Below are 17,908 nucleotides of genomic sequence, written 5' to 3'. Positions count from 1 at the left end.
TTGGAATTTGCGCCGTGCAGGTCGCTCATTGATTAGCGGAACAAAGGCACCGCGGAGCTGCCTGGCCCGGGCGAGGGGGGCGCGTGCCATTGTTTGGAGTTCACGCCGCGCGGACAAAGGATTAATTAGCATAGCGAAGGCGCACGGTGCGTGGGAAGGGGGTAGGGGTCCGGGAATCAGGATAAATGGGAAGCGCAAAGGGGAAATCGGACGGTTCTCTCCAGGCCAGCGGACCCGCAGCAGCTCCAGCCAGCGACCCGGACGTCCGTGCGACGCATCGAGGTGCGCTGTTAGCACCGGGAGCAGCGAACCACCGCGGGCACCAAACAGTGAGTGGGGAGGTGAAGTAGGGTAGCGTAAGCCGATACATAGGGAATAGGTACAGGTTCGGGTGGAATAGGCCAGCCTCGTCGACTCACTGATTCCACATCAATTCGCAGGTAGCATATAATAAATCATTAATAGCGAAGCGTGGTCTCGCGTGATCTTGTTGAGCAGTGTGTCGCGTGGGGAGCTGCGCGTGTGTGCGTGCGACCACCCCGTGTGCGATACAGGTGCGCGATCATAACGCGAGTTGAGTTGGAGTGCGCGGAGCGGCGTGTGTGTGTGTGGGCGTGCGTACGTTCGCTCCGTGTGGGTTGCAGGCGCGCGATTAGGACAGGGAGGTATCGTAGTAGGGAGGGGCAGAATACTACTCGGTAATTAGCCATGCCGGCTACGCGGACCCGCGGGGGAGGGGAATCCTCGGGCGATGGTTCCCACGCCACGGGTGAGGAACCTAGCAGCGGGGGGGCAATTGATGATGCTAGCCCGGCCGTTAGCATTATCGAGGGAGGGATCTCGGGGGCTAGCGACCCCCACACAGTGGTGTCAGAAACGGGACGATCCCCCGCACCCCCAAGGGAAAGAGGCCCCCCAACCCAGATTAAAATCAAATGCACATTTACGGGCAAAGGAATTCCAACATGGAAATCGTTTGCCCGCAGCATCAGGGGAGCGAAAAAGGTTAATGGGTGGTCAGATGAGGAGGCGTTGCAGCAGTTAGAGCTACATTTAGATGGGCGGGCAGCAGACTTTGTAGAAGCGTTGCCCGCAAGCGCACAAACCCAGTGGGAAAAATTAATGTGCGAACTAGAACGGCGCTTCGGCGCCTATGACGAGGAGGATGCGCAGACGGCCTTAGAGGCACGCCGCCGCCAACCCGGCGAAGATTTACGAGATTACGCCGAGGATGTACGCATGTTGACCCAGCTCGCGTACCCAGAGTACGAGGCCAAAATAATTGAGGGCCTCGCCGCTGGTAAAATCCAGCGATATTTGGCACACACCTCGTGGTGGCAGCCAAATGTCGACGGTACACGCCTCTCCTTTAACACCCTCGTCGAGCGCGCGCGCAAATGCGAGAAACTCTCGGGTGAGCGCGCGCAGCCTCGAGGGAGGGGACGAGAGTGCGCCGTAGCGAGCCTACTTTCCGACGAAGAGGAAGAGATCGCCATCGCAGTAAGGGGACGGGCAAGGGAGCCCCAGAGACCCAGCGAGAAAACCCCGGGGTGGGTAGCTGGGTTACAAGCCGGTATGGGAGATATGATAAACCAAGTAGGTGAGAGGGTAACCCAAATAGACGATAAAATGAGCCGAAATATGGTTAAGCTACAGTGTACCGTTGAGACTGAGATGGGGGAACTACGCTCGACAGTAGGGGGACTAGCCGGGAGGGTGTCCCAATTAGAGTCCGATTTGGGACAACTGCGTACTGGGGGAGGGAGAGGGAGCGGACAGGGGACCCGCTACAGAACCGCCCCCGCTCCCCGGGCATGTTATATGTGCGATCGCCGAGGGCATTTAATGAGGGACTGTCCTGAAATCACCCGAGCTAGGCAGACGCGGGGGTTAAAACTCCAACGCCCCCTAGAGAGCGGACCAACTAGGGGTGCAATCGACGCGGTCCCGATACAAATAGACGATGATGAGAGTAATGGCGAGCGAGTGATCTCCACACAGGTTCCAGCAACAACGCCCACGGAAACGGTGACTCCTGGCGACTGGCTACGGGAGCTGGTGGCGGGGATCACGGGGGCCACGTCGCTGGTGGAAGGGGAGGTAAACGGAGTGCGTACCCGAATTCTGCTGGACACGGGGGCGGTGGCCTCGCTCGTGAGCGCAGCGCACTGCAGCGCGATCGGGGTCGACGTGCGTCACCTGCAGGCACCGGACCGCGCGCTGCACACGGCGAGCGGAGCCGGAATGGGGCTGCTGGGGAGAGCCACCCTAGAGGTCCGCATAGGCAGTCAGGTGTGCAGCCAGGAGTTCTACGTGTCGAGTGCGTTGTGTCACGAGTGTATCGCAGGTACCGACCTCTTAGAACGGCTGGGACTCAACGTGCAACCCCGCCAGCGATGCGCCACCATGGAGAGCAACGGCGAGCGGATACCGTTCCTGGGATGAGAACCAACGCGCCCCCGCTTCGCACCTGTGGTCGCTATCCTGGCGACGGCAGTCACCATCGGCCCGCTCACCGAGATGCTGGTGCCGGTGGCAACATCCCCCACCGACCCCGCGCTCCGACCATCAGGAGAGGTAATGCTAACTCCTCACCCGGAGTTGGCAAAACGGTATGGGATAGTGGGATCCGCCACGTTGGTAAACGCAGATGGGGACCGATTGTTTATGCGGATGTTTAACCCCCACAGTACCCCAGCGATACTGCGGCGGCGCACCCCGATAGCCACCGTACACCCCCTGCACGCACGCCACTCTAACGACTCGGTGTTTGCACTCTGGGCTGAGGACCCCGGGCGTCCTGAGGGTGACCAGGACCTGGCCTGGCGAGTCGGCCCGACTCCCCGAGCCGAGGTCGTTCCCCTGCTCGACGCGTTACATGTACCATGGGCGGATTTACCTAAGGGAGAGGCCGATCGGCTGCGCGAGTTACTGCGGGAGTATGCCGACGTATTCAGTGAACACGACTCGGACGTGGGTCGGACCGATCTTGTTAAGCACCAAATTGACACCGGTGCAGCCCGACCCATCAAACTCCCTGCGTACCGAGTGGGCGCACCCGAACGCGCCCAGATCAAAGAGGCAGTTGGGGACATGCTTCGCGATAACATAATTCAGCCCTCGGCGAGCCCCTGGTCAGCCCCAGTGGTACTAGTAACGAAAAAGGATGGGTCAACCCGGTTCTGCGTCGATTACCGTAAACTAAATGCAGTCACGCTCGGCGATGCCTTCCCCATACCCCGCATCGACGACACCTTCGACAGCCTCGCCGGAGCGCGGTATTTTTCCACACTCGATCTCGCGTCCGGGTACTGGCAGGTGGAGATGGCGGAGGAGGATCGGCCGAAAACCGCATTCACCACCCCGATGGGACTATTCGAGTTTCGAGTACTCCCGTTCGGACTCACCAATGCGCCTGCGACGTTCCAGCGGCTGATGGAGTTGGTGATGCGGGGCTTGCAATGGGAACAGTGCCTGATTTACTTGGACGATGTGATAGTGTTCAGTAGATCTTTGTCTGAGCATTGGTCCAGGCTTCGAGAGGTGTTCCAGCGACTGCGAGCGGCTCATCTCAAGCTCAAGCCACGTAAGTGTTACATCGCACAACGCGAGGTGGGGTACCTCGGGCATCGCGTCAGCGAGGCAGGCGTGCACACCGATCCGGAGAAGGTACGCGCCGTAGTGGAGTGGCCACGGCCAAGGAATCTGACGGAGATCAGATCATTTTTGGGGCTCGCCACCTATTATCGTCGATTTGTAAAGGGATTCAGCGAGATTGCACGCCCCCTCACCCAACTCACCTCCCCTAAGCACCCCTATCAGTGGACGGGGGCCTGCCAGACGGCCTTCACCACTCTCAAAGACCACCTCACCCACGCCCCCACACTCGCTTTCCCCGATTTTACCACCGATTTTATTTTGGACACCGACGCCTGCAGCAGCGGGCTGGGCGCGGTGTTGTCACAGGTACAGGATGGGGCGGAACGAGTCATCGCGTACGCCAGCCGGACCTTGAGTGGGGCCGAGCTGAACTATTGCGTGACCCGCCAAGAGTTGTACGCCGTGATTTTCGCATGCAAACAGTTCCGGCCGTATTTGTACGGCAGGAGATGTCGCGTACGCACTGACCATTATGCTCTGCAGTTCCTTCTTACATTCAAGGAGCCGCGGGGGCAGATGGCCCGGTGGTTGGCGCAGTTGCAGGAGTACAACCTGCAAATCGAGTATCGGGCTGGCCGGACGCATGCAAACGCGGACGCCTTGTCGAGGCGACCCACGGTGTACGCCGAGACAAGGGCGGAGGAGGCCTGCCCGTGTTTCACGGGGGGACGCTGCCGGCAGGCAACGGACCCCCGAGCGGCCGCGGCCACTGACCCCCCCCCAGCGAGAGAGAGTGCAGTGTGCGCCACAGAGGCCCTCACAGGTGGCACCGAGGATCCCGTCGACCGCCCGGCAAGCGCGGGACCCGCGGCTCGGGACCCGATCGGACGGATCCAGGAGGACGTCGGCTGCGCCTTCCCGGGCCTGAACGACGAGCAGCTGAGACAGACCCAGCAGCGAGATCCCGATCTGGCGGCAGTGGAGGCGGCCCTGCGGGAGGAAAAGAGCGCCCTACCAGGACCCTGGAGCGGTTTGTATGCCCGGTTGTGTGTGCAGAACGGAGTGGTACGGGAGTTAACCGAGGCCGGCCAGCCGGGGTGCATCTGTGTTCCTGCCCAGGTGCGACCCCAGCTGCTTCGGCTGGTGCATGACCACCCACTCGGGGGCCACGATGGGGAACGACGCACTCGAGAGACCCTGCGTCGCCAGTATCTCTGGCCCAAATTGGCACAAGACGTGGCGGCCTGGGTACAGGGCTGCCGCGCCTGTCAGCAGTGCGGGCCGAAACCGGCACGATACCAGGTGCCCCTAAGGCCGTTCCGCGTCAGCCGCACGAATCAGCTGGTCGGGATTGACCTACAGGGGCCATTCCCGCGATCCCATCGAGGCAACCGATATATCCTTGTCGCAGTAGAGTATTTCACCCGCTACCCCGTGGCAGTGGCCATCCCTGATAAAACGGCCTTGGTGGTGGCCCGGGCATTCGTGGAACACTACGTACTTAAGCACGGGATCCCAGAACGAGTCCTCACCGACCAGGGTAGCGAGTTCGAGGCCGAGTTGTTCCAGGCACTGTGCCGAGAGTTCGGAATCCAGAAGGACCGAACCACAGCGTACCACCCCCAAGCGAACGGTATGGTGGAGCGCATGAATCAGACCCTAGCGGGGAAACTCAAACGTATGGCGGCCGCAAATCAACGGGATTGGGACGAACACCTCCCCTACGCCCTTTTCGCCTACGCCACCACCGTACACACGTCGACGGGACAAACCCCGTTTTTAATGATGTTCGGCCGTGAGTCTCGTTTACCCGCAGATCTGCTATTCGGCGTCCCTTCCCCCCAGCCGGAGGAGGGAAGCCGCCCCGTGGAACACCTGTTGGAGACCCTGCGAGAAGCCCGAGGCCGAGCATACCCGCAAGGGGAAGCCGCGCATCGGCGGCAGGAACAGGGCACCCGACCCCGCATGGAACCCCCCTTATTCCTGACAGGTGCTAAGGTGTGGCTACACACCCCTCGCGTCGGGGCCGGGCAGGTGGGGAAACTGACGACCTACTGGCGGGGACCCTGGACCGTGGTGCGGCAGATATCCCCCTGGACGGTACTAATCTATGGCGGGGAGAGGGATCGAGAGACGGTGGTCAACGTCCGCCGCTTAAAACCGTGGAAAGCGGCCCCGGCGAGAGAGGACCCCGTCACCCGAAGGCCCCGAAATCCCGGAGTACCCGCACCCCTCGTGTTGGGGGGCCTCGCACACTACATGGGCCCCGCCGGGCCCCCGAGACGCCCCGATCCAGTCCGGAGAAGACGCGGACGACGGCCACTAAACCCTTCCGCTGCTGAGTTTGTGCCCCAGCCCACAGGTGCCGGAGGACGGGGAGAGCCGCTGGAGTGGAGGAGGAGACCGCCGCAGGAGCTACAGAGGACGGAACCACCCGCCCCGAGGCCAGCCACCAGGTCCGGACGGATCCCCCGGACCCCGCAACGTTTCCTCGTGGGCGCGGCCCAAGCGAGGTGCTCCAGTCAACCCGGGACGGGGACTGGCACCTCGGGGGGCTATGTGATGCCGCCGCCACGAAGCCGTTCGGCAGGCGCCCAAACCCCCGACTTCGCCACCACCAAGCAACGGAGCCAACCCCGCGTCCCCCTCACCTCACCTCACACGAACACACCCGCACGCATTCCCCCCCCCCCATAGAGCTCCGAGGGGAGGTCACCTGGCCGACCGGTTTTTATCCGAGAAACCCCTATCGGGGTTAACTCTCACGGTTTCCGGCGATCAGGGAATTGGACGACCTCCCCCGTGCTACGTTGCGCCGCGGCGCTGCGACCAGCCGTAATATGGTGTGGTCGCGGCATGGGGCATTCGGCCACCGCGGTTGAGGTGCATTTTCCCCCCACACACACCCCCACGGGTCGACGGGGCAAGCAGGGGAGGGACGGGACAGCACGAATAGCGGGACCGCAGGAGCTGTTGCGCATAGTCATGGAGGGTTGGGATAATTACGCTTGAGCGCGCAGGCACCATTGTTAGGGGAGTTAAAGGATAAGGCTATTAGTATAAATAATTGGGAGAGGGGAGGCGCGCGAGGAGCCATGCACAGCTTCCCACGACGGGCCTTTGTGATGGACACCGCCGCATGAACCTCGATGAGGGGGGCCTGCGTGAGAAAAGGATTGATTGGAATTTGCGCCGTGCAGGTCGCTCATTGATTAGCGGAACAAAGGCACCGCGGAGCTGCCTGGCCCGGGCGAGGGGGGCGCGTGCCATTGTTTGGAGTTCACGCCGCGCGGACAAAGGATTAATTAGCATAGCGAAGGCGCACGGTGCGTGGGAAGGGGGTAGGGGTCCGGGAATCAGGATAAATGGGAAGCGCAAAGGGGAAATCGGACGGTTCTCTCCAGGCCAGCGGACCCGCAGCAGCTCCAGCCAGCGACCCGGACGTCCGTGCGACGCATCGAGGTGCGCTGTTAGCACCGGGAGCAGCGAACCACCGCGGGCACCAAACAGTGAGTGGGGAGGTGAAGTAGGGTAGCGTAAGCCGATACATAGGGAATAGGTACAGGTTCGGGTGGAATAGGCCAGCCTCGTCGACTCACTGATTCCACATCAATTCGCAGGTAGCATATAATAAATCATTAATAGCGAAGCGTGGTCTCGCGTGATCTTGTTGAGCAGTGTGTCGCGTGGGGAGCTGCGCGTGTGTGCGTGCGACCACCCCGTGTGCGATACAGGTGCGCGATCATAACGCGAGTTGAGTTGGAGTGCGCGGAGCGGCGTGTGTGTGTGTGGGCGTGCGTACGTTCGCTCCGTGTGGGTTGCAGGCGCGCGATTAGGACAGGGAGGTATCGTAGTAGGGAGGGGCAGAATACTACTCGGTAATTAGCCATGCCGGCTACGCGGACCCGCGGGGGAGGGGAATCCTCGGGCGATGGTTCCCACGCCACGGGTGAGGAACCTAGCAGCGGGGGGGCAATTGATGATGCTAGCCCGGCCGTTAGCATTATCGAGGGAGGGATCTCGGGGGCTAGCGACCCCCACATTACTCTGCATTTCCCTTCTGTGAATAATTAGGTATCTCGTTACACGAGCAGCACTGACCCTAGACATTCAAACTCCCTGAAATTCCTCTTGATAAACACAGCAGATGGAAAATGTAGCTTAAACATTCAGAATACAATGTTTTTTTTGACAAGTCAAATAAGTATATGGGCTTCTTCTGATAGACATATACAACAAACGTATATGGCGCTCTAGCTATGATTCAAAACTCATGAATAAAATATGTATAGGCACATTGGGTACATCTTCATGCAGTCTTTAGTTATGCTTTCAAAATTAGTTTGAACTTCGAAAATTCTACTCGCTCGACATTATTTCAGAAACACGTCAAAGGGTGTTTTTTTCTCACTCTAAATCTTTTCATAATGAGTTAGGAACATCACACAGGCATAGAGTGGCGCGACTTTAAGTCTGTGCCACAATTGCGGGAAACGAGTATTGAAGGTAAAGCTCAGTGCATCTTCATGTGAAGGAATCCGTGGGATGACCTCATTTAAACATTTTAGCATGGGACGTTTGAAGTGAAATCCTCAACTTTCTAACACAATAACAACAAAGATTTATACCATTGATACCTCCTTTGCCAGTAGCAAAATATGATAATTGGATTTTACCCTTTTATCTGGCAACAAAACTGATACTTCTTTTGTTTTACAAGGAGTCATGTTTGCATTGACCACAATATCTGTGGTCGGAATGCAAACAAAAAAACACAACTCTGATAATGTATGCACTGTCCTTGAAATTGATTGGTCCACACCCAAGACAGCTTTTCTTCGAGCCTAGTCTCACATGGTGTTGGACCAGACGACGCCAAAAGGCGCACAACTAAAAGACAATGCACCATCAGAGTATGAGAGCTCGGGGTAAGAATTTACACCATTGGACCCTCCTTTGCCAGTAGCAAAATATGATAATTGGCTTTTTTACCCTTTTATCTGGCAACAAAATTGACACATTTTTTACAAGGAGTCATGTTTGCATTGACAATGCATACATCATCATAGTTGTGTTTTTTGTTTGCATTCCGACCGCAGGTATTGTGGTCACTGCAAACATGACTCCTTGTAAAAAGAGGTGTCAGTTTTGTTGCCAGATAAAAGGGTAAAAAAAACATTATCATATTTGCTACTGGCAAAAGAGGTTCCAATGGTGTAAATGTATACCCGGGCTCTCATACTCTGATGCTCAATTGTCTTTGAGTTGTGCGCCTTTTGGCGTCATGTGGTCCAACACCATGTGAGACGAGGTTCTAAGATAAATCTGTCTCGGGTGTGGACCAATCAATTTCAAGGACAGTGCATACATTATCAGAGTTGTGTTTTTTGTTTGCATTCCGACCGCAGGTATTTTGGTCAATGCAAACACGACTCCTTGTTAAAAAGGTGTCAGTTTTGTTGCCATATAAAAGGGTAAAAAAACAATAATCGTATTTTGCTACTGGCAAAGGAGGTTCCAATGTTGTAAATGCTTACCCCGAGCTCTCATACTCTGATGGTGTATTGTCTTTGAGTTGTGCGCCTTTTGGCGTCATCTGGTCCAACACCATGTGAGACGAGGCTCTAAGAAAAGCTGTCTTGGGTGTGGACCAATCAATTTCAAGGACAGTGCATACATTATCAAAGTTGTGTTTTTGTTTGCATTCCGACCACAGGTATTGTGGTCAATGCAAACTGTGTCAGTTTTGTTGCCAGATAAAAGGGTAAAAAACCAATTATCAACAACAAAGATAGCAGGTAAATGAAAAAAAGCAGGCTGTTTTAATTAACCTCACACAAGGGATGGGCTGGCTGCATGTTTTGTTGCACTTTAGTGGTAACACGTCTGAGTATAGCCGCGGGCATGCACGCTGGAATACGGTCCACCATTGGCATGTTTGCAGAGGCGTTGGCCTTCAAGCGATCTGCCCCCCCTTGTAAATGAGGCTCCATAACACAGCCATTTGACAGCATGGGTTGTGGGGGCCTGAATTGATATTACACACTGGCTTCCAGTCCCCAGGACGAGTAGCATTCATATATACATCATCAGAAGGGGCACTGGAAGCCCTGGGCAGCCCCTGACTAATTCACCAAAGAACAGTAGCCATCTCTACGCTGCTCCACCGACCACACTTAATGTGCTGGTGTTTGGTAATGGCAAGTATGTTCAATATCGCTCAAAAACTGTTCACCGTGCAACTGACACTGCGGCTCTAGTACAAACACTGGCACAGAATCCCAAGCATGACCCTCCAGGTAAGGTGCTTGAATATTTGGTAAGATATGTTTTTTTTTTGGAAATTGTATGAATTGAATGGGTGGCGCAAGAACATTGCAGCAAGTGTGGAATGTTGAGGCACGTGTAATGTTGCATATGACAGCCGTGAGTGCCTGTAAAATGTATCCCGTGTAAATCCTGCTATATGATCTCTATCGTTATGTTGTCATGACGAAGGCCTGCAAGAACATCAACATTCAACTATCGACATTGCTTTATATCGACTTGTATAACAGTACCATTCTGTTTTCGTGACGCACCTTACTAATTGGCTGTGTCGGGTGGTGGCGGGTTTAACGACACATGTATATATCTACGCCATCTAACCCCCAAAAAACTGTATTATGAGTACCATTCTTAGTTGATTAGTTTGCTTGTGATGCTATCATTTAATAAGCGCTCTTGCAACAACTTGTTTTGTCACATTATACAAAACTAACGACAATGTCACAAAATGTGTTCGTTAATTGAAACCAATAAAACGGAAAAAGTTAAACACGACATAGTCACACGCGCAAATAAAATCCCATTTTATTTTTTTGCATCATAAACACTCGGAAAATAAAAGTTGCTTTTATTAAGCAACGCCATCCTGGAGCGTAACACATTTATTCGGTATTCATATTTAATTGCTTTGACATAATTGCGTGTAGTCTGCGGCACCGCGCGCATCAGAATGTCCCCGCATATTCTTTAGTGTGCAACAGCACGAGCAAAATATTCAAGATAAGTTCGTGCGTTTTCCTGTCCTCACATCATCATCAGTCTCATTGCCACCAGATGGTCGCGAACAGAGGGGGGAGGCTGGAAAGCAAACAAGCTTCCCAGCTTGCTGGGTCAGGCCGGATTACTGCCGCTGATCCTCGTCAAAATATATCAACCCTAATGTGCCCCCTTGGGAGGTGTGGGGGCAGGGAACTCAAAGGGTCTCCTGCACCTAAATGCGCTTTCAACTCCAGCGAACCATGGAGTGGCTGGCAAGAGTGAGCAGCATTACATACAGTGCCTGAGAAACGCTACCAGGGCTTGCTGCTTCGGCAACAAATAAAACAGCACAGCAAGCAGAACAAAACTGCCAATCTTTAACAACTAAAATTATCATCTTTATTGGCAGAGATACATGGATTTTGAACGTACGTTGGGATGTAAAAGTGTAATCTTGTTATTGCAGAAAATGCATTAATATTATTGGTCCGATTCCCTTCTTTGGAGCGCGTGTGCAGATATTGCTGTTAGTTATTCCCCACTATTTGCCCATGATTAGCCAATACCCTGTATACACTTCACTGCGTGCAGTTCCATGGTGTAGTAGCAGGAGTAATAATAGTAGCAGTTAGTGACATACCTATCAATATTTGCGGCCACGTGCGCATCTCTCTGTGAGTCGAGGGAACTCAACGCAGCTGGGAGGGCACTCTGTTGTGGACTGCAGTCGCCACGTCGTCGCTGTTGTTGTATACTGGAGAACTAAACGCACGCGATTGGGAGGAGTTGGGGAGGCGTATCATGGGCAGAGTTAGGGACGCGGGGGGGGGGGCGATGGAATTCGGCTTAATGGAGTAAATCCCAAATCCTCGGCACGAGTGCGCGTGTGGCGCACGTGCGCGTCTGTGCGAAGGGTCACTCGCAGTTGCCAAAGCGGAACACGACCCCATCCAACGGGAGCTTCACATTTATCGCAGCAACACTCTTTGTGTAGTGGCTTGAACGCGTGTACGCGCGCGCGCGCGTATAATAGAAACGTTCGCTTCGAGAGACAACGGAGTCTTCTATTCGGAAATGACGGCCACGAGGGGGAGGAGATCGGATTGATAGCTTCTTGCACTCTCACCAATTACACGGCACACGGTCCTTCGGCTCCCCACTGCAACAGGTCCTGGCTGCCTCATCTTCGATCGTCGTTGTGTCCAAAGCATCGTGCGTGAGCGCCACACGCGCGCGCGCGCACACACGCACGCGCGCGGGGGAGTGGAAGAGGCGCTGGCAGTGGATGTGAAGGAGGGAGGAGAAGGGAGGAGGTAGTGGTGGTGGTGGTGGTTGTTCGAGCCAACCGGGTCCCACCACCTTCGTTGGTCGGTGGGTGCCTCTCAATCTCAGCAGCCCAGACCGAGCAGGAATTGTAGGCAGAGTGAGGCAGCAGCGAGAATGCAGAAGGGACTGCGCTTCAACGAGTCGCACTGCCTGCACTTGGCTCTGCGTGCCCGGCGGGACGCGTGCAAGGTGGGCTACGTGCGCAAGCGCAGCGCCGAGACGAGCAGGTGGCACCTGCGCTGGATGGCCCTGTACGAAAACCTCCTCTTCTCGTTCGAGAGCGAGGCGAACGCGCGTCCCTCGGCTGTCCATCTGCTCGAGGGCTGCGCGTGCGAGCGGGTGTCCTCCCCCAAGCCCGGCGGCTCCCGTGACCTCCCGGAGAAGCAGGTGAGTGAGGGCGAGCATCATCGAATTGTATTATCGGTGTGTTTGTGTGTGTGTGTTGAACTTCGTTCTAACCGTACGTGGCCAACCGTGCTCATCGGAGGAGGTGCCCGGGGGTGGGGCGAGGACAACAAATAAAACACGACAAATCAGTTCTGAAGAAATTTTCAATCGGTATCATCATCATCACAATCTTCGCCCAGTGTCGATTAATACATAATAATGGTAGTAAAAATGGAATGCCCTAAAAATCCGTCCGGAAAAAAATAAGGCTATCAAGTATTGAACGTGATGTTTTTTTATGAAAAAAAAACGATATACGATGACGGTTTAGCAGTTAAGAAAGATGAACACCTGAGTTTGGTCGACTTGAAACCTGATGCACCGTTCTGGCCTTCTTGATTCAGGCTCGGAACACAGTCGAACGTCTCCTATACGATGTGTACACCTGTAATGTTCTGTAAACAAAGATTTTAAGTACCAGGGCATGATCCGTGCCTGTATGCAAGTTTTAATTGGGGTTCTGTCATCATCTTTAGAGTTACACAAAACACATAAACTACCAGGCCAGAGTTTGTTTGCTTTAACAAATACTGTTGGATAATGTTGGTCTGGAAAGCCCATAGGTCGATGGACTAAAACATCATTTTATTCATATGTGGAGACACGGAATGGAGTTCTGCTTATATTTAATTGTACTACTGCAAAGTCCTTTTTTCGATATGCAGTTTGATTCGCTAGTTGGTCTCTGTGATTTAAGCAATTTTGCAATATACCCCATACACAGATGAAACACGCATCACATTTGAATGTAAGTGATTTAAACTTCATACGATGTACAGATACACTATGGGAACCTCATTTGCCAGTAAAAATATGATAATTGGTTCTTTACCCTTCTATCTGGCAACAAAACTGACACCTTTTTACAAGGAGTCATGTTTGAATAGACCGCAATACCTGCAGTCATAAAACAAACAAAAGAACATAACTCTGATAATGTGCACTGTCCTTGAAGTTGATTGGTCCACACAGTGTGGACCAATCAACTTCAAGGACAGTGCACATTATCAGATTGGTCCACACAGTGTGGACCAATCAACTTCAAGGACAGTGCACATTATCAGAGTTATGTTCTTTTGTTTGTTTTATGACTGCAGGTATTGCGGTCTATTCAAACATGACTCCTTGTAAAAAGGTGTCAGTTTTGTTGCCAGATAGAAGGGTAAAGAACCAATTATCATGTACAGATACAATTTGCATTTTAACTGTTGGTAAATATTCAGTGGATTTGTTTTGAGTTGCGTGATGTTGTTTCGACTTGTTTGCATGTGAGTTTGTCTCCCAGGCATCACCTGAAAACATTTACCTTTGTTCGCGTAAATTAGCTCTCACCTGATGTACATAAAGTTGATGTAAGTGATGATGAACGCGCTCAGGTGCAAAGGACCTGGGGATTGCAAGCACTTTTAAACAAGCCAGCAAATGATGTAGAGCTGAGAGAAATGCACAATGGGGGTTCTCTCTCTCTGTGTGGTGCCAAACTGAAGATTTACACTTTGGCAGTTCTACTGAAACGTATTTAACTTGCAATAATTGTGCATCTATAATGTATAGTACTTGGGATATAGATCTCAGAATACCAAAAAAAGTTATAAAGAGAACATGTGCACATTAATGTCGATGTGCTCAATATCACAAATGTATTTATTATGCTTAATTACCTCACATCAAGGCGAATTATTAAAATACTGTAAATAGTTATGTAAGTTGACCATGTTTTTAAAATAGTGCATTGTTGACTCAATATGCACTTCTTGTTGACTCTAGACCGACCCAGCTTGGAGAGAGTGTTAATCCATGCGCACACACTAGGTATTTCACTTGTCCGTACAATATTTCCCAACTATTAGTTGTGGTCTTTCAATAGATCTCTAGCACATAGATGGTATTTGAAAGTGCTGAGCAATGAAAATAAATGATGACCCTGCTGCCTCCCCATCCGCATGGGGTTATTTTAAAGGTCTTCCTTCTGCTGGTTAGTGATGGTGATTTCGTATGGCTTTAAGAGTAACTTGTAGATAATAATTTTCCTAGTGATTTAGCCATCCGATTGCTTTGAGAGTTGTTTAATTGCTGATAAACGCACCCACCGCATTCAAATGCATAATTGGGGCAGTGCAGACTTATATGATAGTGATTTGGTGTTGAAAGGTTTTTTTTTCTACTTTATCATTAGGCATCTGTATCTTCCATGATTTTGAAAGTGTGGTTTAATTAGGGAAATATCCAGCACTGGTGTAAGATAACACTTGCCACTGATGTTAACCATGGTTGAGAATTGAACTCAGGACGCTGCGAGTTAGTAGCACAGTGCAAGCACCAATGTGAACACAACTCCAACCTATTGAAAAGGTGATTGCATTCATTCACGTGTATATTTTTGTTTTATTCTCTTTGTGTTGGCCTTGCAAAGAAATTGGTGCCACTGAACTTTTGCTAACCACGTGTGGTTTCGATTTCAATGGTTCATTGACGACACAAGAAGGGGGTCACACAGTCAATGGTGTGGTGGTTAGCACAGTGTTGCTGTGTAGTGAACTGGTGACCTGAGTTTGATTCCCGGTCATGGGTAACATCTGTGCCAGTGATATTTGAAACAGTCTGCCCCTCCCCCAACACCCATGCACCACCCTCAGCCACCACCCACCGACAACCTATCTGCGCTGTCAGCACGGTGAAGTAAGGTCAAACAACCCTCTACGACTGATGTGGAATTAGTCGGCCTTCCTGCAGAGCAGCAAATCATATTATAATCGAACAAACGTCGTATGGCTGGATTCTTGCCTAGATTCTTTAGATGTCGCACTCCCAAGTGGGGCGCCGCGGTGGCGAGATGTTAACTGTCTCCCCTGGTATTCAGGAGGTTGTGGGTTCGATCCCAAACCTGACGCCTGTATATTAGGAGTTTGCATGGTCTCTCTCTCTCTCCCCGTGGTCGTGTGGATTTTTCTCAGGGTCCTCAGGGTTTCCCCTCCATGTTTAAAATCAACATCACGCGTTTAGAGTATCTGGCTGCTCTAAATGTCCACGTGATGAGCCACTTCGTCGAGCTATCATGTGTGGACAGGCCGCTTCTGAAAAAAAAGCTACATAGCTCAAAAGTGGGTCTTACCTGGTGAAATTAAAACCAAAAAGTTTATAGTTTAAGTGCATGTGCCACGTGCTGATGTCACCTCGCACATCTGCGTGATGACATTGCTCGCATCCCACAGCGTTGAGTCGGATTCGTGCGCGCTGACGTCATGCCTCTTAACCACCCTTCCTCCCTCCATCCCGGCCGTGTATCCTCGGCAAACGCGACAGAGGAGAGAGACTTTGACTTTTATAATTGTATTACCTCCAGCGGCAATTGCGCTGGAGTATTTCCAATGTATCAGAATACCAGCCTTTATGGCAACAAAAATACCAGCCTTTATGGCAACAAAAAAACCAAGCACCGGCCCACACGCCGCACCGCGACTTGCAGCGTCAGCACCACTGTAGGGGTGTTATGGAGGGGCTGTATACAATGGGATCAGATGGGAAAGAAACACAGTGGGCGTGGCTATGTCGGTGCACGGGCAGGTGCTCCCAGCGACGTCCGCATCGGGCAGCCTGGGGGGCTGACTCGGAGCTGGGATCCCCCGGGGCCCCACCCCTCAGCGGGGGGTTTGGTATAAAAGGGGATGAGCCGGAGGGCTCGGGGAGATATGTTAAGCTAAACCAGTGAAGACCGAAGATCGTCCAGATAGAGCCCTGGACTCCCCTGGATCGCCGCCCTTATCAGGGCCGCACAGGACCGAGCCAGCGGCGTGGTCCCGAGAGCCAGAGCCGGTGCTCTTACCAGAGCTGGTCTGGGACTCCGGGTACCGTAAGCCCGACTTACCAGTGTCGGGCCAGATAGCCTCTCCTAGCCCGTTAGTGGAGGACTAGGAGGTAGGTTAGGCATAGCTAGCAAGTGTATCCCCAGCTAGCCGGGTGAGGGGGCCGATACCCCCTCCAGTGTTGTATGTCCGTGATTGTGCCAACTGACGCGGAATAAATACGTGTGCCTCCAACCCCGGCGTCCAAGAGTCCTCAACGATATTACACCACAATCACTGCACGCCATCCGCACAACATCGCCACCGCCCCAAAGCCAGTGTCTGATGCGTTCGTCAGTCCGGGCTCTGATGCCCCTTTGCCTGGCAAGGCACCCCCTGCACATCCACGCCCTCCTCCTCTGCTGGAGAGGGGGGGCAGCTTCAGAGGAGAGAGGATGGAGATTAGAATAAGGAGATAGAGGAGCAGAGATAGAGAACAGAGGCAGAGGGAGGGAGGTAGAGATAGATCGAGGAGCGAGGAAGAGATGGAGAGGAACGGAGAGGAGAGGGGCAGGGGCAGGGAGAGTGAAAGGGTCGTGAAACGGAGAGGAAAGAGAGAGAGAGAGAGCAAAACGGAAAGAGGAGAGCGAGAGAATCCGACAAGCAGTGGGAGGGAGGATTTGGGAGAAGCAAGAGAGATTGAGACAATTCTAGATTTGAAGCTTTCGTGACTGCAAGGATTCATATTCTTAGGTTTTTTCGGTAAAGTCACGTAGGTTAAAAATTAAAATTAATGAAAGTAAAATAAAATAAAAAATAAAAATCACGACGTTTCGATTGCAACACAAGCAATCGTCATCAGGTAAATGAAATAGCAACAAAAAATTCTAACCAGAAAAACTATAGACAGACATATAAGCAGACAGATATCACCAAGATACACGTGACTTTACCGAAATAACCTAAGAAGATTGAGACAGTAAAGGGAGAGGCGGGAATAAGGAGATCGAGGGTAAGAGGTGAGAGAGAGAGAGAAACAGGGACAGAGATAGGGGGGGGGTAAGTGGGTGGGATGCAGTGGAGGGAGGAGAGGAATGTATAGAGGAGAGATAGAAAGAGGGGGCAGAGGAAGAGAGAAACGGACAAAGCGAGAAAGCGACGTTAATTGGGACATACAGTACAGAGAAGGCAAGAGAGGTGAAAAGAGACAGAAGCTCTATATATGATTACAAGTTTTGCTGGCTGTCTGGCTTGGAGGGGACGTGTGGGCTGCTTGTTTTTTTGTATCTCCTGGCTAAGCAGCAGCATCACACCTGGGCATGCACCTGTTGCTTGGAGCAGTGGGATGAAGAGGCAAGCTGTGCCTGCAGTATGTTCAGCATTTTGACGTAGCTTCCACCTACGCATAGACAGTGCTGAATTCATTTCCATTGCATTACATGTATGCACAGCACTCCTAATTATTAAAATCAAAGAGAATGCAAGATTTGTTGATGCTATTATTACAGTGCTTAGTAATTATTTATGCTGTAGATATAAAAGCTGCAAGCACTGGTAGGCAGGTCGATGGTATGTGAAATGTATTAAATCTCACGCAGCTCCACATATTAAAGGGTGAATTCGAGGTCAGCGCAAGGAGACAATGCCGTTTGAGATCTCGAGGCAGCTGTAATACGGGCTCGGCAAGCCTTGCAGCTGCGTGCAGCATTTCCAAGTGCAACTTAAAG

At 52.5% G+C, this 17,908-nt stretch overlaps 1 protein-coding gene across 1 annotated transcript in view; it reads left to right on the top strand.

Annotated features, from left to right (window-relative positions):
• The first annotated feature begins 11,664 nt into the window (after positions 1–11,664).
• LOC144722023 (ras-specific guanine nucleotide-releasing factor 2-like) overlaps positions 11,665–17,908 on the top strand; it is an 85,319-nt gene continuing 79,075 nt past the window's right edge. Inside the window, exon 1 of the mRNA XM_078600086.1 lies at positions 11,665–12,339. Within this exon, the coding sequence (XP_078456212.1) occupies positions 12,067–12,339 (273 nt within the window). The 5' untranslated portion in view covers positions 11,665–12,066. The remainder of the gene's footprint in view (positions 12,340–17,908) is intronic.

The sequence above is a fragment of the Lampetra planeri genome, chromosome 13 (genome assembly GCF_965212315.1).
Source record: "Lampetra planeri chromosome 13, kcLamPlan1.2.h2, whole genome shotgun sequence".
Classification (NCBI taxonomy): domain Eukaryota; kingdom Metazoa; phylum Chordata; class Hyperoartia; order Petromyzontiformes; family Petromyzontidae; genus Lampetra; species Lampetra planeri.
This window is presented reverse-complemented; position numbering and strand designations above follow the sequence as displayed.